The following is a 20,350-nucleotide window of genomic DNA, read 5'->3' as shown; positions in this document are numbered from 1 at the left end:
TTCTTAAATATGGCCAGATTGCTTGTGCAATGGAAGTATTAAACAAAAACAAGACTATATTTCTTACCCAGAAAATACTAAGAACCACTGTTGCTAGAAAGCTATAGAAAGACAGGAGTCCGACAGCCACCACCAGTGTCCAAAATATTGTAGTAGATGCAGGAGGTGGGACCACTGGACAACGATGTGTTTCTGAAAAATTTTTTAAAAAAGCAAATTAAATTATATCAGAATAGCATTAGGGCTAATATCCTTCCTTCTAAACATATAGGAAAATGTTAAAGTAGTCCAAATATGCAAAATATCACTACTTAGAACATGTAGACTTGCTCTTTTGTCTGTCCTCTTTGGATTTTATCCACCCCCACCACTGATTATGACCTAGTTTTGAAGAATATGTTGGAAATCATTAATTTAGGGTGGTACATTCATAGAAGTGCATGTTACCTTTCACATGGATAATGGTTCCATTGCTCTTCTGATTATCTATGTAAGGAGGAGGATACATAACCTCAATTTTGCAGAAGTAAATATCCGTTTGATTAGCATACAAATTCCAGAGGTAGAATGTCACTGTTTCATTGCCCAATTTCACATCACAGTTGAATCCTGTATTTGAGTGAGGACGAAACGGATGGGAGTAATTTCCATTCACAACACAGACTTCCACAGCACTATCCACTCCCTTATAGAGGGATGCCCGGAACTCCTTTGAGAAGATGTTGTGAGTATACGTGCAGGTAAGGTTGACTGCATTGTTGTACACAACAAGCATAGGTGACTGCGTCACAAAAATCTGGTTTTCTGGAGAGGAAAAATCATTTGCTTAGAACAAGAACATATAAATTTTTTAAATTTATCATCAAGACATATAAACAAAATTATAAAAATCTCTGATAAAGGCTTTCTCATGGTAGATGAAGATAAATGAGTTCATTGTGAGATAATTCTATTGACAGCTTAAGTTTACATTTTAATATTATTTTCATCCTCCTTGGAATGGGAAATTCAGCTCTTACTAAGAAGGCAGAATGTGACTTTCTGTTCACTTTAAAATCCACAGGTAGGCATTTGAAATTTTCCAATCTACACGTCAGTACTAGGATGTTGATTATGTTTAGTTGCTTTAATTTACTGGTGATAGGAACATTTGGAAGTGACTTTTAATACCTGAAATATTTGTTTTTAAAGTTTAATAAGGCTCTATGAAATAATTAAAATATTTTGCAACTGTTTTACTTTATTAATCACTCCAAGGATAAGATATGAGAGGTCAGCAAAAACTTAAAAAGTTTATCAGTGCAGCAGATTCTGAGAAAGCTTTCTCAAGAAATTTACATATTTGTTCCATTATTTTGCAATATGTATAAGAGACCAATGAGAATTCTCTCTAATCCATCATCAATCTTCATGCTGTCACAGTAAATAAAGAATTGGAAGACTATCTAGGTCAACATCATCACTTTATAACAAATAACTCAAAGCTAAATTTTAAACTATATGAAAGCCACAAACATATCTTTTCAGCTTTTCCAACATTTTTTTATTAAAGCACCATGAATTACAAAGTTATTAATCACTGGGTTTTTGACATAGAATGCTCCATCTCTAATTCTTCCACCAGTGTCAACTTCCCTCCACCAGTGGTCCCAAGTCCCTGCTCTTATTGCCCCTCTGCCCCAGTCTTCCATCTTGATAGGCACCTTTTAAGTTTTGTTATTAAAGTTTGGGTCTTGTGATTTCAGTGTTGTTGACTCTGTGGTTTGGATATAAAGTAATAAATAAATAACTCTATTACTCCTTAAAACCACTGATGTACATGAGTCCTTTTGTTCTTTACCTCACTGCTTCTCATCTATCTCTTCTTTCCTTCCCCTGCATTGTATTTCTTTCCTTCTCCTCCTTATACTCTGGGATGAAGGGTAATCTAGATATCTAGTGTCTCAGGGAAAAAATACAACATAAAATTTGAAAGGATATAAAATTTAAAAGAATATTACCATTTGCAACCAATTGACTTAATAGATAAAAACTACCCTCTTACTCTTAGTTCATAACCATCTACGGACGTTTTCAAACTTATTTCCTCAAACCAAAACACTCTCAGTTAGCCAGGCCATTTACATTAACAATGGTTGTGCTGCTTCTGTTAGACTGTGTAAAAATAGGATCTCATTAAATTGTTAGTAAGCAAAAGATGGTTGTCTGGCTCATTTTTACCAGCAGCTAGGCCTGACTATCATTTTATTAAATTCTTGTTCAAAATTTGTGTCTCAACAACTTTAGATTACTTGATTATTTCAACAAATACTCCCTACAAACATTGTAAACAGAACATAGAAAGAATTACAAAATTTAACTTGTATTGGTAAAATACAATATTTTTGTTTTGTTTGCTTAAAAAGTACCATGGGGGGAGTGGAGTGATAGCACAGTGGGTAGGGCATTTGCCTTGCACGCAGCCAACCCAAGTTCGATTCCCAGCATCCTGTATGATCCCCTGAGCACTGCCAGGAGTAATTCCTGAGTGCAGAGCCAGGAGTAACCCCTTTGCATTGCTGGGTGTGACCCAAAAAGAAAAAAAAAGAACCATTGGTTGGTTTTCAAGGGAAAAGTAAAATCTTGGCAAGAAATGCCAACATCCCTTCACCTTTACCTTTTCAAAGAGCACAGATTGAACATGTATACTTTAGCTGGCTGAATCTTTCAGAATTGTGTTTTTAATTATTTGAATTGTTTTGGTTTTTTTATATAGGAGTACTGATATTTATTCAGCCACTAATTAAGCTGATCAAAACATCAACTCTGCATTACTTTTTTAAAAATTTTTTTAAATTTTAAAATTTTTCATAAAGCTGCGCACAATAATTGTTTACATTCAATATTTCAACACCAATCCTACCACCATTGCACCTTCCCACCTCCATTACTTTGTATCTTCCCACCACCACCCCAGCCTGGCCTTTAGCAGATGCTAAATATTTTATTTTGTATTGCTTGCCATGAATAGTATGAGATGTCACACGGCAACAAAAAGTGATCTCACACTCCTGGACTTCTAAAATGTTTAAGTATTTGGGATCTAGAGTTATATCTGTGACATGCTGCTCTCTTCTGAGATTCATTTGTGACTGTCTGAATCATGGCAGTTAATGCGCTTAAATGACACCAGAGGCAGTTCTTGGGCGTAACTGCCAGGAAACTGGAAAGGCGGGGAAATAGCGGGAGGTTGCCCAGCCCTGACTCCAAAAGCCTGGAGTTTTCAGTCACTGGTTCCACATACCTTGGTTTTTCAGTGGGTTCATTCTTGTGCTTTGGGGGCTCGAGATGAGCCTGTGGAGGTCAGCCATGAGCATGGTGGCAATTAGATTCTGGATGTTTGCAGGTGCTGGGGTTCATTTGGAACAGATGAAGGGACACACCTGACCTCCTTTGAGGTGCCCCAGTGATATCAGTCTGGCATGAGATGGGGAGACTGAGATTCATTTGTGAGTCTCTAAATCACGGCCATTAATGCACTTAAAAGGCCTTCTTTTGATCTCTTTCAAGATTTATTTATGGGTCTCAGAAGCAAGGCCAATAAATGAGTTTGTATAGCTGAGCCACAGTGGTTTGTGGTCATGGGTCCCACATACCTAACTTTTGACTCTTTAATATCTCTAGAAACTTGGTCCAAAGTTGTTGGGGTCCAGCCAGAGGCACAGCAGCAATCTGGGGGTATCAGGAAACCTAAAGGCACCATCAGGCTGCTGTTGCACTCACCCCACAGGTGCAGGATGACCTGCCGGGAGGCACTGTAGCCCCTGATTTCTGTTTTAACTGTCATCCAAATTCTTTCTGATAGATCTTTAAGAGATGGCTTGAAAAGAAGATAAGAATGGTACTTTTGTGGGGTGAAAGTGGGAGCATAGGCAGTAAAAGTGAGTAGAGTTGGAGACAGTCCTAAATGGTTACCCAGTTTGGCTTCCTCTTTCTTCCAGCACTAAAGCACCTAAAAGATGTCTGGAAATATCATTTATTCTCTAGAGTTTTATTTAGTGTTGACTTTTTTCAGAAGGAAGGACCAGTGCTTATTCTCTCTTAAAACTATTTTTTCCTATACAACACAGTGAGATGAAGCAGGGTAAAAAGAAGACAATTTCTAGAATTGTTACTGTAGTTGTTTGCCTGATCTGTCTTTTATAACTCAAGGTGTGAAACCTTCCCAACATGCAAGTGGAAGAGGAAAAATAATTTCCCAAATATAAAAAGCTCTCGGTTTCTTTCTTTAGGCAGCAAACTTACAGCCTACAGTGGAAAAGAACTACACATAAATATAAGTTAATATAAAGCTAGTTTTAAAATGTGTCACAGTGATCTAGAAAGTGTTGCAGAGCACAACTGGGGAAGCAGCTAACGAATTATGGAGGAGAGAACTACTGACATGACTCGTGAAGAAGTGTGCAAACATTGACCTAAAAAGATTTTACCTAGTGTATGTTAGGCTAAGATTAATCTTTGTATTTGGGGCCAAATGAGGTGGGAGAGTGGAGGTGAAGAAGGGGATTGGGGAAATGATGAGCAAAAAGGAGCAGTGTACATCTAAGAAGTAAGGCAACCCAAAAGAATCATATGTTGGGAATTACAGATGCCTCAATTTTCTAGACAATGTATTATAAAAGATAAGACCGACAAAGAAACATAGTTGAGAGTTTGAGCTCTCTCCTGCAAGTGAGGATTTACTGAAGTAGTTAAAACAGAAAAGTGATAGTTAATTTACTTAATCACTTTTGCAAAAACAAAAAAGATAAATTTAAAGAATGCAAAACTATAAAGACTAGCTAACCAGTTAACATACAGTTGTGGTAGTCTAGGCAAGAGATGTTAAGGACATGAACTATGGTTACAAAGATGTAGATAAACACAAGAAATATTTACATGCTAAAATTGGCATAACTCAGCATTGGTTTAGTTGTGGTAAGTGAGGGAGGAAGAGGGGTAAAAATGACTGCTTTAGACCATACAGACCAAACCAGTAAGTAACAGTGTTTTCGTTTTGCCTGAACCTCACTCATTCATTACATGACCAGAATAGACAGCTCAAAAATTGAAGCAAAATTTGGATATCTGTGATATAAAGAAGATATTCTTGCAGACTAAGAGGTTATTGCAAAGAAAATGCAAATAACCTAAAAGATGTCTGGAAATATCATTTATTCTCTAGAGTTTTATTTAGTGTTGACTTTTTTCAGAAGGAAGGACCAGTGCTTATTCTCTCTTAAAACTATTTTTTCCTATACAACACTTAATATATTGAGATAGCTGGAAAACAGACTTTCTTTCATGTCCATTTGAAACTTATGAATTCAAACTTCAGCATTGTTAGACTGAGTAGATTTCTCTGGATTATATTCTATCTCAGTTATAAGCAGAAATTTCTTAGGGAAGAACAACCCAAGATCTCAGTGTCTAGGCTAGCTGTTATGTATTTCATGTGTTCCTCATTTGTGGTTAATATTGCCTTCCACAATGCATGGTCAAGTAAAGTATGCTGTAGCACGGTAGCACTGTCCTCCCCTTGTTCATCAATTTGCTCCAGGGGGCACTAGTAACGTCTCTATTGTGAGACTTATTGTTACTGTTTTTGGCATATTGAATACACCACGGGGAGCTTGCCAGGCTCTGCCATGTGGGAGGGATACTTTTGGTAGTTTGCCAGGCTCTACGAGAGGGACGGAGGAATAGGTATCTATAATCCCTTATATCAGGAAAGATACCAAACTTTTTCTTACCTCCCTACTTACTCTTTCCAGTCTAATCTTTTTTCTCTCTTTGTGTTATCTTCTCCATAGTCCTTAACCTTAACCCCACTCTCCCACCTCACTTCACCTTCTAACATGAAGAAATCAGCTTAAGTTAATTTGTTATTAGTAAAAGCATGTTCAATGTATGCCCAATTCTTCAAGGCAGTGGTCACTTCCTTCATACTAATTTAAGTTTGATTCTTTTTTGATTTCCAGTTCATGCTAGAAGTACAAAGCATACTTCTTAGGCCATTTTGGTTTTAGTATACCTAGTCTTTTCCTGTAAATATGTAATTTTCCATCTGGATAATAGATAAGGTATACCCAGATCAAATCTACAAAATTAAACAAGAAACACTGTCAATACATCAGTTATGCTTGCTTTTATGGTATCAAAAGATTGACTTAATTGACATTTTTCTAATTGAATTGACAAATTGTTTTGGTAATGAATTTAGTGCTTTGCTCTTCAAAGTCTTTCCTAGCAGCTAAACCAGCTAAAGGCGTGGAGACAGGAAACAGTAACCTCAAACTTTTTGTTCTCACAACTCCTTGACAACTGGCAACATGAAGAGAAGATGGGAGATGAGAGCTACTTATCTGCTGCTTATGAGCAAGATGGTGAGAGCTAAAAGATTTCTCACAGATAATCTATGAATATATACATACTTGACTTCTGGAAAATTTAATTTTGATTGTGCTTCCAGGACAATGATGTGGAAAGAAACTTAGTTACCATAAAGTACTTTTCCCTTTTTTTTTTTAACTGGGCTGGAACAGTAGCACAGCGGGTAGGGCATTTGCCTTGCACACAGCAGACTCAGGTTCAATTCCCAGCATCCCATATGGTCCCCCTGAGCACAGGCAGGAGTAATTCTTGAGTGCAGAGCTAAGAGTAACCCCTGTGCATCCCCGGGTATGACCCAAAAAGCAAAAAAAAAAAAACAGTAATTTTCCATTTTTATTTATCATAAATGGGACAATTGCTTTATTTAGTAATCAAGTCAACTCTCTGCACAGGTGGAGCAGATATCTACCTCAAAGGTAAGACTAGGAACCAGAGAACTTGAATCTAAAAAGACATTCCATCTCAAATGATACCTGAGTTTCAAAAGAGTAATGAAGTCTCTAATGCAAAGTGGGAAACATTTTTACTTAAATAGTAAACATTTTTACTTAATATTTAGTAATAATAGCCTATATTCTTAAGATTTCAAAACTTTTTCTCCTATTTTATCTTAGATAAACTCCCATTTTATGCTGAGAATTAGGAGAAATAAATAAGCTATACATACATCTTAATGTACATTTTAGCAGACCATCAAAGAGGTCTGCTAATTACAGAAGTAAGTGATCCTTAGGACCTGAGCTCATATCTCTTGGCTTCAAATCTATTTTTTTCCCTCTGGCTGGTTCCACCTGAATTTCAGCACAAGGCCTATAATTGAATCTACATATTCTAAAAACCGAACTAGATATTTGAATGAAGTTAGTATTAGCATTGGATAGGGAAGTAAGTAGAATGGGAAGAGAATTAGACTCAATCATTTTTTACACAATGTTTCTTAAGTCCCATTCTGTAAAAAATGCTCACCTAAATGGAAATTTTGTGATGATGCAAGCTAATTCTTCATTAAAAAAAAGTCAATTGAAAATCAAATAACTTTTAAAACAAGGTCACATAAATACTGAAATAACTCGTGTATAATTTATTTCTTTATGATTCTAGGAGTATATTTTAATCATGAATGAATGATTAATCTTTTATTTTGAAAGACTGATCTGATATAGTCACATTTAGAAAAAGCCTGGTTCCAAATTCTCTTTGCTTCTAGTGCACATAAACAAAAAATTCTGCTTACAACTTCAGAGACTTCCTGAAGAGTTTAGATAGATCTCAGATAAGATCTACAGACACTATGATCACATGAAAGACTGCTTATAAATTACTTCAGATTCACAAGCAATAATCATATCACTGACACATCAGCTTGCCCAAGTATACTAAGGGTTAAATATAAACTTTAATCAATACATGATTTTTCAGTTTAAAACTCACTAATCTTCAGGAATTTTGATAGTTACAGATATTTGCAAGTTAAACTAGTGATATTCAATCATTTGTTTTCTTTAACATGGTACCATAGAGAAATAAACTGGCACATAAAGGCACATAAATCAGAGAGGAGGAAGTAATACTCAAGACTAACATCTGCATTGGGAAGTTAAAAAAGCAATAAAAACATATCATGCATATTTAATTAGCTGTTATTTTCCTTTAGTGTTTTTTTGTTTTGTTTTCAGTGTAAAGAATAGAACAAGAAAGGTTCTCAAACTTGCAGGGTAAATGCTCTATCAGTAAGACACCTTTCCAACCCTAATTTTACTTTAGAACCATTTGAAATTTTATTTGATCCCACATCAACACATTAGTTTCTTTTTACAATTTAAACATTCAGGTTGTGAGATTCTAATCATATTATTTACTTTTTAAAATTCTGACCAAACAGAACAGAGCATATTCTGTTCTGGGCAGTGGAATGAAATATTTCTATTTTGAACATCTTGCTCTGTGATGTTTATGACTGTATCATGAGTGTTTCCCTGGCACACAAAAACGCCCCCCTCTCTCCATTTCAACCACAGAGTTGGTTAAGTTACCATAACTTTTCTCTGAGGTGATTTCCTGTTAAGATCCAGGATACCCTCCAACATGTGACCACCTGACTGCTTGTACTTTTTCAGGCTTCCTAAGTGACAGGCTGCTTCATAGGTCAATGTAGTATTTTTTTCAGGAAACTTTAAGACAAACTGTGCTTTCTGGGAGGAAAGGGAAGCTCAACCATCTGTGGTTCTGATAACTCTAGCTGCAGGCTTGGTCTCATCCAGATGTGAGAACAAGGAATACTAAGCTTTTATCAGACTGTAGCACCTTTCACTTTCCTCTGGGATCTACTAGAAATATCAAAACAAAGCTGTTATGGATCGGTCATGCTTAGGCTGTAGACTCTGAAATTTGTATTAAAATGCAAAGAGTAAAGACAAATTTTCTTTTTGAAATAACTCCGGTCTACTAATATAGTTTTCTGTTGATTTCCAATTTTCACATAGAACATAGATTTAAGGAGAGTCTTTCCTCAAAATAAGGCTTTGAATGAGTATGAGATAGAGATATATACAGATGCAGGTACAGATATAAGTGAAGGAGGAGGTATATCTATAAGGTATAAGTATAGATACAGATACAATGTTCCATTCCAACAGGAAATAAATGGTACACTGAGTACTGGACAATAGTAGAGCTTATTTATGAAATGACTTTTGGCAAAGCTTTGTACCCACAAGAGCAATTGTGATAGGACCTATAAATTGAAGCATCAGAGTTTTTGGTAGGACTTTTAGGATTAAAGGGATGAGACAATGGTGAAGTTAGATAAAGGGGTCCATAATGACAAAAACAGTACAGTCAGGACTTGGGCAAGCAGTCCTGCCCAAAACTGTGCATATACAGGCATTAGTTAATCTACAATACAAATTAATTGACAAAGAGTTTTTTCATGCTACTTTAATATGTTATTTTAAAACAAAATCCACAGACACCCTGGTTCAAACAAGTATAAAAGATTATAGGTATCAATAGACACAGAAATAGAAGCCAGATTAACTTGTTAACATATTTCTGATCTCTGTTCCTACTTAGGCAATTACTGTAGTGTAGAGGATACATGTCTTTGTTCTCTCTCTCTTTATCTCTTTCTCTCCCTCTCTCTCTCTCCCTCTCTCTCTCTCTATTTAAGATTGTCTTACTACAACCACCAGAAAGTGACCCAGTGTTCATATAGTTCAGTAATGAGAAAAGTCTTATCTGGGCACTAATAATGAAGAAAATAATTTTTGAGGAAGATAAATAATCAAAATTATCAATGAGTACTTTCTGAAAATATTGATGTATCAGAGAATAGTTATTTGATATCTTCAAAAAGCCATGTACTCACTCAGCAAATTGATAATGGAGTGTATTGCACTAGATTATTGTAATGCAAGAGAATACAAGGAACACTGTCTTCCTTCTAGAAAATGTGAAGACAAGAACATCATTAGTTATATCTTAAAGCCCTGTAAGGTATGTGAAGTCTACTGAGAGTCACTGACAGTCACATGAAAGAGAGTTTGTTTCCAAAGATGATTTTGGAGATGTTAGTGTATGACCCACCTTTAGCTGGACCACGCAGTCTGAGGCAAATTTAAACTGACTCAGATGAAATTAAAACTTTTAATGCAAGAGTTATTGAAGACTAGAAAATGATGGGTAAAATAATGCATCAGTTTATTGGAGACCAGCTAAGCATTTTCATTATATGAGTAAAAGTAGGAGAAGATAACCGGTATTATGGAAAACCTCTACTGCTCATGAAAGGCACAGGATTTTTACTAGGATGGCATCAGGAGATGCTGAATATATCTGAGTTTAGAATGGGTGATAAGTGCCTCTTCATTAACATAACTTTATGCAATGTGTTGGCTTGAAACAAAAGTAGCACAGATACTAATCAAGATAGTTATTGCTCTAGCACCATGCAGAATCTTAGGGCCTGAACTGCATTGGTGGAATGATAAACATAAATAAAGAAAGAACCAATATGACATTTTTTTTAATTGTACTTGGTAATGCTGAATGAGAATCAAAAATAACAGAATTCATTTGCTGGGTGAGAGTCAAAATCAAGGTGCTATTTACAGAGTTAGGTAAGTAAAGAGAGGAAATTTGTTTGGGAAATAGCTGCTGAGTTCAGTGGTAGATATGATAAGTATTAGGAAGGGAGAGGCATCCTGGAGGAAAGCTCCATGAGACTCGATCTTGCGAAAGTTAGAGATAGATATGTTCATCAGGAAGTTTTCTGTATTTTGATGATGTTGAGTACTGAAAGAGCTAAACCCCATTGTCTGTACAATAGTCCATCCCTATCACTCATTGATGCTTCCCAGAAAAGTAGGTTATGGAAAGGATTAAAACTTCCTAAACTCAAAGCAATAGAACCTTGGGTGTAAAAATGATCGTCCCTCACCCCCATCCCCATAGGTCTTCAGTCTGGCTCTTATATCCCAAATCTAAAAGAACAATCTCAGAGAATAACATGGCATAGTATCTTAACTATGCTAAAAGTCACCAAACCACACCCCAAAGTTAAATTTTATTGCTCATATTGCCTATAGTCCAAATATAGGTCTTACAGTTTTCAATATAAATATTATGCTAGTAACTCAGTTGAAAGAAAAATATACCAAAGGTGTCAAGAGTCTTCCTTATTATTTTCTAGTAAATCTTTTAATCTAGTAAGCATATTTAGGAGCCATATTTTACACCTCAACTACTATCACTCAGAAGCCTCATTCAAACCAACTCTTTAAAAATAAATCAACAGTACATGATTTTTCCTGTCTCATTCTCCTTAACAACTAAAATCTCTGAAAAGTTGTCAGGGCCACTTTGAGATTTTTCTGGGGTAAGTATTGTGGTCTGGAATTTTGAAAATATTTCAAAATGAACCTTAACATTGCATAAGAATATAGGACAGAACAAAGGCAGTGTCATTCCCCTCAAATTCTGCAGCCATTTCTAAGTACACCAATATCTAAGATCCTGCTTTTCAGTCTCTCTAAGCGATTTCACAGATGTCTGATTTTCAATTCTTTTCATTTTCTGTCACTTCATAAGAGCATCTACAAAGAATGTTGAGCTTCTTTGTTAGATTTGATGAAAACTAGAGAAATTTATTCCAATTAAGAAGAATTTTAAGCCAAAAATATCTATCTGAGATGACTTCCAATCCAACCCTTTCATATAACAGATGAAGAAATGAAGGCCTAGGAAAATTGAGTTATAGTGTGACAGATTAAAACCTCTAATCATACCTCTTACCTAAGGAGAAATTGGTAGTTTTAGTTTTTCCATCTAAAAAATTAAAAGGAAAAAAGAGTATCAGAGTATCATACATGGCCTTTCCAAAGCCAGGGGCAAATGGCCACATCTTTGTTCTTAAAAAGGAGAGAGAGAAGGGGGGTGGGGGTGGGGATATAAACTTTCTGGACTAAAGCCCAGGCTGTGATGTTGAACAGGGCTGTGACCCTGTACCTCAGCCCTGAGTCCAAGCTTAGCCTTATCACTATGTGCACTTTTGAACACTCAAATAAATTCAAAGCATACATGGGTTAAGTCTTTAAAGTCTAGGTATGTATTACATTACTGATCCTTATTGATAATAGCTTAAGGCTCAACTATCCTGAGGCTACGACTGGGGAATTGGAAAAAAAAATATATATATATATACACTCTTGGTATATACTCAAAGTAGCCCTGTAGCACTGTTCTCCCATTGTTCATTGATTTGCTTGAGCGGGCACCAGTAACGTCTCCATCGTGAGACTTGTTACTGTTTTTGGCTTATTGAATATGCCACGGAGAGTTTGCCAGGTTCGCTGTCACTCAAGGTATATATCTATATCTATCTATATCTATATCTATACACATACACACATATATGTATATATATAAGTGTATACATACATATATGTGTGTGTTGTTGTGTTTGCTTTTGAGGCTACTTCAGTGGTGCTTAGAACTTACTACTTGACTCTGTGCTCAGGGATCACTGCTGGCAGACTCAGGGGAATCATATGTGGTACTAGGGATCTAACCTGGATAAGCTGTTTACAAAGTAAGCACTCTGCCCACTCTATTATCTCTCTAGCCCACTCTTACTTTTTTGTTGCTGTTGATTTGGTCTGGGGCCTACATATGGTGATGCTCAGGACTTAATGCTGACAGGAATTGGGGAACCAAATGTGATGCCAGGAATTGAACCTGTGTCAGGCGTGTGGAAGACAAGTGCCCGACCTGCTGTACTATTTCTCTGGTCTCCATATTTGTGGGTATTAGTATCAGGTTTGCCAACATGGAATCACTCAACACCAGCTTTATCCTAATATCCAATCTCCATAAATTTTCTTTCCTCCTCCTAACTTATCTTAGAAAGTTGTGCTCTTCTCTTTAATACTCTCATCTCCCAATCCCGAAATATCCCTCCTCATTTTCTCAAGAAAACTGTCTCCACCTTCCTTTTACTTCTTCCCCTCCTATTCTTTTCTTTGCTTATCCCTTTCTTCCCCAATACCCCTATACTATTTTCTCCCCCAATCAGTCTCTCTTCCTCTCTTTCTCTCAAGACCAGCACATGACACCTTCCACATGTCAAACACAGTAAGTTATTCACTTAGCAAATATTCATTATAAACAAAATATATTATGTACAAAATGCCATATAGATAGAGAATATATGTCAAGAAGTATAATTTCTTAATTTCCTTCACCTTATCTATTGATTTTCTTCCTTTACGTGGTCTCTATTGTGTCCCCTAGATTTTTTTTTATTAGTGAAACACCATGAGGTACAGTTGTAGACTTACAAATTTTTGTGCTTGGGTTTCAGTTATACAATGATCGAGTACCCATCCCTTCACCAGTACCTATTCTCCACCACCCCTAATCCCAGTATCCCTCCCACCCCCCACATTTTAATCTTTGGAGTCTTAGCTTCCTTCCCCAAAATTCTGTTTAAACACAAAAATCCTAATTGGCCCCCTTTTAGCCAAAACCAATGGCCTTCCTAAATCATTATTTACTTTCTTTTCCCTTATCTAATTAATGTTATCAACAGCTACCCTTTAAAAAAAAATTCTTTCCTCCTTTGGTTTTACTGATATTCCCTTAGCTTCCTTTCCCTTTTACCTCAACAAATAGTTTATCTCTTTAATGTTTCCTCACTTTTTTTGACTTATAACTAGAGCTATTTTTTAAGTTTAGTTCAACAATGCTTTTCTAGTTAAGCCTTCTCCTTTCACTGACAACCCATTCCCATGACTTGACCTCCATAGCGAAGATGGTAATTCCTAAATACTTTCTCCTTATTCAGCTTCTATAGCTGAACATGTATGGAACATTTACCTATTACTTTAAGACTTTATTTCAAGTTCAACTTGAATATAATTAAAGTCTTTTTCAAAAAATAATAGTTTTATGACAATATCTTGATTTCACAAACATTAGTAAAACCAGCATTCTCCTGATAAGTAAAAATCTTAGGCATAATTTTTTAAATCACGATCACATAATTTTTAAATATCTTTTTATATATTACAAATCACCAAAATGTGCAGTTTAACATCTAATCATCATACATAAATTGCAATTTTTCTTATGATGAGAATGTTTAAGGTATACTCTTCAGCAACTTTAAATATACTATTTTATATATCAGTATTGATTATAATAAACATGATTTATCTTGGCATCATTTTGAACACTTCTCCCTCTTTCACCATCATACAAAATCAAATCTGGGAATGCCTACATTAAAAAACATCTCTCTTTTTTCACTTCATCACCCAAATTCTAATATCCACTCTTTTACATGCAAAATGGTAATGGTTTAGAATATGATTTTCTTGTCATTATTCTCCAATCCCAGACAATCCTGCTCCCCCAAAATTTCAGTTGTTTCACAATGCCTTGAAAAAATATTCGAATTAATGTTGTAATGTTCTATCTTTTGACTTATACCCTACCTCTTCAAGCCTCCACATATTCAGGCTGGCCACCTATTCCAAGAACCCGAAACAGAATTGTTGGTTTAATTCCATTATTTGTATTGCTTCTCTTTCCTGAGAAAACATAACATTATAAAAAACATACTTTCTTAGAATGTTTGTAGAATAAGAGTATCTGGATTAAGGCACTTTCTAGCTAATTAACCATTGGCAAGTTGCTCTGCCTGCTTGTGTTTCAGTTTCCCCATCTATAAAATGGGAAGCATAATGATTTCATAGAAACTGGGGGTGAATAAATAAGTTAACACAGGAAAAATCAAGTACAATACAATGCAAGTAGAAAAAAAAGTTAGCTGGCAATTATTTTTAATAAGATTCATCCAATCAAGTTTTAAAGTACAGCTCCTCATAAAGACTTACTATTCTATGTGAAGGTTACTAGAGTATTTATTTTAATCTTCCTAATTTCAGAACTAATTCATTCATTTCTTCTTTCAACAAATGTTTGTTGAACACCTAAATGTCTCCAGAAATGTGCCTTGTACTGAGGCTAGAGATGAATAAGACACTACTCTTCCTATCACAGGCCAGTGGAAAAAACAGATAATGTTCCAACACATAATAATAATTTTGGGAACTGAGGAGGATAGAAGTCCCTTACTTTGCATTTAGGGTCTCAGGTGAGGTGTAACAAACATTCAGATTAGAAGAACACTATATTCAAATTCGTTTGTCTGTTTCCATATATTATATCTTGTTATATATTATCCTCTCAAATAATCATATAGATTTTGAAACCAGAGAATGTGCTAATTACACAAGCAGTTTTTGTTCACCAATTACATTTTTTTGTGATTCACTTCCATTTTTTATTTCTATCCCAACCCCATAGCCATTAAAAGAGAGCAGAAGTTTAATATTTGCTATTTCGATTTGCACTCCCATTGAAACTTCTCTTACAGGTCCAAAATGCAGACTAAATATCAAGGGACTGTTTCCTTAAGGAAGTAGATCTAGCACCAAATAAGAAAGTGTGAAATGAATCGGATTAGATACATAGAAAAGAGGAGTTGAGGGAATTTCCGAAAAAAGAAAGAGTCTTAGAAAAATTAGGACTAAGCCATATGGAGTATGGGAGGAGATAGATTGGCTAACTAAGATCAGTCTAAAATCACCTCAGGAAATACTGCAAGTTCATCTTTTATTTATCTGCAAAAAACATCCACACAATCTGCACAATTAATGTCTATGAATTAAAAAATGCCTATGTTCCCTCCTATCTATAATTTTTGTGGTTAAATTTAAAATTTAATAGTTATTTAGAATTGTTTTTTGTAAGACAAATCTATCACTATATCACTGTATCACTGTTATCCCGTTGTTCATTGATTCACTCGAGCAGACACCAGTAATGTCTTATAACATTTCTATACACTCTTTTTTTCAATTTAGGACCTTAGAGTACTTTATTTACATACATTTCTCTTCTCTCTTTTTTTTCTCTCTTCTTAAATGAGAAGAGAAATGTATGTAAATAAAATACCCTGTAGTCTTCATTTGAAAGAAAGGGTATATAGAAACAAATCTCACAATTATCATTTTAACTTTCTTGAAGGTGAAAGTAGATTTTTAAAATATGTTACAGTATATATGTATAAATATATATATAATAGAACACCAAGTATTTACATTGACTGACAGATTGTGAACCAACAAGGTGACTCAGATGCCACAGAAAGGAGCCTATGATTAGATCAGAGGTCAAAGTGAACTGTGAGTGGGTGGATCTTATGACACCAATGGGGACTATTAACCTGGTTACCTCGGCAGCCAGAGTCCCTTAGGTAATGACAAATAAAAAAGATAATAGAGAAAAGGAGCAGCTTTAAGTTTGGTAGGGAATTCTCCACTATCATGCAACTTCTCTTTCAGTGCTTGTTTATGTTTTGAAAACATAAGCCCATGGAACCTGGTAATGAAACACAAAGTAATTAAGATGCCTATGAAATTAGCATTGAAATGCTCGAGATGAAGGTGTCTAAACTGTCTTTTTCATATCCCCTTCCAAGCCACAGAGTAGTTCTTGATCCTTTCCTCTCTTCTAAAATTGAGAATCATCAAAATGAGAGTGACAAACAAGTTAGACACCTGCTTTTCTCTGTGGGAACTGGTTTACCATCCTTCTCACTTCAGGGATCAATTCTCATGTAATGATTCTCAGACTGAAAATGTTCTAGGTGAAATTTTTAAAGTCTGTGTGACAGCAATATGCCACTGACCAAAAAGAGAGTCAAAGAAAGAAAAAATCCTGCTTTGAAAGCCAGAGTCTCCTTTAGCCAGTCATGAAGCTGCATGACTATCACTCTTCCTGGTGTTCAGCTGAACTGTCAATTGAGAGAAAATTGTTAATCTCTGAGATTCCATAAGTAACACATTTTTAAAGGAAGAGGTAGACAAAATTTAATCAGAATGATTCAAAAAAAGTAAGATATTATCCTTTTCCATGACCAGTCATACAGTACCGATATAGTATCTGAAATATCTTCTTTCTCAATCAAAAAGTCTGCAACAATTTGTATAATCTTATCAACATTTTTATTTTAACTCTGTGAGTTTATCCTAGTTCATAAAGGGCTGTTATCTGAGAGATGATAACCCACAAGTGGAATTTTCTTCTGGGATGTGGGGTCAAATAATTTTTCATTTAATAAATGTTAGTGCACTGCATGCAAGAAATACTTGGAGTCATATAACCACACATAATAAAAGGTAACTGGTAATCATATAACATTTTATCCCTCATTCAAACAGAAAAAAAAAGATATTACAAAAGAACAGAGTGTTTTCCTAAAGGAGAAGAAGCCACACAATTCCCCTCCCTGATCGTTTGGATGGGAGATGTTTGCTGAAAATAAAGGATCAAACGTGATAGCCTCTCAGTATCTAAATTTTAAACCATAAAGCCCAAAAATAGAGAGAGAGTATGGGGGAAATTGTCTGTCATAGAGTCAGGGGGAGAGTTGGGAAGGAGGGGGGGGGGGGACTACTGGGGACACTGGTGGTGGAAAACGTGCACCGGTGGAGGGATGGGTGTTCAATCATTGTATGACTGAAACTCACACATGAAAGCTTTGTAACTGTATCTCACAGTGATTCAATTAAAAAATGTTTTTAATTAAAAAAAAACTCTCCCTCCCTAACCAATAGCAAAGGTCTAATTGTGAGCACTTCAGAGTTTGGCACAGATTCATTTTTGTTTCTAATCTATCTGTGAAAATGACTCATTATATTTCTTGGAATTGGTATATTGATACGAATTTTATAATTCCAGCTATAAAAGTCCTTTCAGATAGTTGTCATTTTAAAAATATAAGTATTATTATAGGATACAGTAGTCAAGTGAAACAAATGCTTAAGCAATGCCTAAACATTACCTACCAAATTTATGTGAAATAACAAAACACACAGTAATATTTTTTAATAGTCAGACAAATCGGCTATTAGTGTGCTGGATTCCATGTAAATAAAGCAATCTGTTGATTACATTGCATTTTACCTTCTCTCCCTTTTTTTTAAACTTACCTTAATTTTCTAAGTTCAACTTGAGAGCAGTCTTAACTGTAAGAGATTTCCTGCTTAGAACTACCTCAGAGGAGACATTTGCTAAGTTAAAAATAAAGTTTTTAATTATCTAGATGTTATAGTGAGTCTTTATTAAATACTAATAGTTTGGTTGCTGTCTGTGCCTCTCTCAGAAAAACAAGTGGTGAGGAAAATGCAGCCACATGGGAAAATCAACGGTGCCCAAATTGGCCATTTGACAGTTTACTTGCTATGGTTTGGGAAAAATAAGGAAAAATTGTTCCCTAGGAAAATAAATTATGTCATCCTGATTGTTATCTTCATATTGGAGGATTTTCTTGCTGAAAAGTAATCAATATTGATTTAAAAAACTACAACCTGTACTACACATTATATATAGCTACCAGCTATCATATTTTCATCTCTTTCAAGGATTTACAGCTCTAAACTGGACCATATGCCAAAGTTCATCAAAATCCTCTTTATGGATTATCCAAACTTGGTAGAAAACATGATGTAATGCTAGTAAAATAATTCTGTTAGAAGCAGCTCACTCTTCACAAACTATCTTGCTTTAATTTATTCTATCTATGGACCCATTAGAATCATGAAGATTCAAGGTAGGTTTAATTTCAATAAGTTATGTACTTCAAGCAATATTGTCAACCAATTAGTTAAAATTGTGAAACTAATGGGTAAAATAGCTTTTCTTTGTACGTACATATTTCAACATACAACAGTAGTCCTTCACATTTTTAGGGAGAACAATAGCACTTTGACCAAATAATCTGCTCATTTATAATTTCTTCATGAAAGATACTTTTTAACACAGTAGATTAGAATAAATTATACACTCAGTGTCATAATTATTTTTATACATTTTATTACTGGTGGATACATTTCATAAATCTTCACTTCAGTCCCACCTATTTCATTACAGACCCTCAGCATCAAATCTTAAAAGATATAACAAGGGTGAGTTGACTTTCAAAAAGTAGCTGCATTTAGAAGGAGAAAGCTAAGTTTCCATGCATGTGAACTTCCATTATAGCTATTCACTTTAATAAATTTTCTAAAGAAAAAATATATGGCTTTGAGTTTCATAAAAGATTTTACTTTTTAAAATATATTCAAAGAGACAGTGACTTAATTGACAGCAGATGGCTGTCCACAAAGTACAACAAAAAACGATTTTGTGTACAATTACCAATTTCAAATCATTTTCTCTCAAACTAGCTTTCTTTGCCTCTTATGACTAGCTTCTACTGTCTAAAATTATTTAAATACTCTTCTAAACCACCCTTTAGAGACAGAGCAATAGTACAAGGGTTAGGTGTTAGCCTCTCATGTGGCAGCACAAAGTTTGATTCTCAGTATCCTTTATATCCCACCCCACATCACCCCAGCACTGCCAGGACTAATTCCTGAATGCAGAGCCAGGAGTAACCCCTAAACATTTCCAATGTGGCCCCAAAATATACAAACAAAAAACCCTTACAGCATACCTTTAAAAGATCTCCTTTAAATAAAGTTTAAAGTTCTTTGAAAATTGTTTTCTAAAGAATCTTGAAATTTACTTGGTAGCTTTAAATGCTTAGTACTAAATACTAGGGCTTAAACTATCACCTCAGCAGATCACACTCTTCATTATACACTTTTGAAAAATACACAGACTGTATAAGTGTGCTCATTAGCACATCAGGCAATGAAATAAAAGGGTATATTGGTTTTCAAATATTCATGTTTTTCAAGGGTGTTAAAATTTAAAATAAATCAAGTCAATCAAAGAACTCAAAAGATAAACTTGAGGCTAGAAAGACAGTACAGCAGGTAAGGTGCTTGACTTGTATACACCGAACCCAGATTGAATTCCTGGCATCCTATATGGTCTTACAACCACCAGCAGCAGTAATCCTTGAGGACAGAGACAGAAGTAACCACTGGCTATTGATAGATGTGACCCAAAGACAAACAAACAAACAAAAAAGGTAAACTTGAAAAAGAAAATAAATCAAAACAGGTTTACCTGTTGCTTGAACTGAGGAAAAGAAGTTGAGAGCCAAAAGCAGCCTGAAGATCATGTTTCTAGCGGTAACAGAGGTCTCTAACCCTTCTTCCCCGAAGAGCTCCACTGTGAGATGAACTGAAGGCACAACTGCCAAGCCCTGAATATCTGTCATCTGTGGCCACCACAGTCTTACTTCCCTCAGAGCACTCAAACCACAAGGAACGTAAAGGAACGTACCTACAGCGTTTCATACAGAGTATTAGATTGTTTTGATCACTTTCGACTTTTTGTAATCTTTTGAAGACAAATCTTTCCTCATCATTGTAGAAGACTGATGGTCACTCTATGATTTGCTCATGAGAAACTTTTTCTC

General features: G+C 35.3%; 1 protein-coding gene across 1 annotated transcript in view; it reads right to left on the bottom strand.

Moving 5' to 3' along the window:
• CD28 (CD28 molecule) overlaps positions 1 to 20,075 on the bottom strand; it is a 28,708-nt gene extending 8,633 nt beyond the window's left edge. The window contains exons 1-3 of the mRNA XM_056111910.1: positions 19,996 to 20,075; positions 448 to 804; positions 68 to 192 (exon numbers count right to left, since the gene is read on the bottom strand). Of these exons, the coding sequence (XP_055967885.1) occupies positions 68 to 192; positions 448 to 804; positions 19,996 to 20,050 (537 nt within the window). The 5' untranslated portion in view covers positions 20,051 to 20,075. The remainder of the gene's footprint in view (positions 1 to 67; positions 193 to 447; positions 805 to 19,995) is intronic.
• Between the last annotated feature and the right edge of the window lie 275 nt (positions 20,076 to 20,350).

The sequence above is a fragment of the Sorex fumeus genome, unplaced genomic scaffold (genome assembly GCF_029834395.1).
Source record: "Sorex fumeus unplaced genomic scaffold, SorFum_2.1 ptg000014l, whole genome shotgun sequence".
In the NCBI taxonomy this organism is placed as follows: domain Eukaryota; kingdom Metazoa; phylum Chordata; class Mammalia; order Eulipotyphla; family Soricidae; genus Sorex; species Sorex fumeus.
Note: the sequence above shows the minus strand (reverse complement) of the source record. Positions and strands in the feature narration are given on the sequence as shown.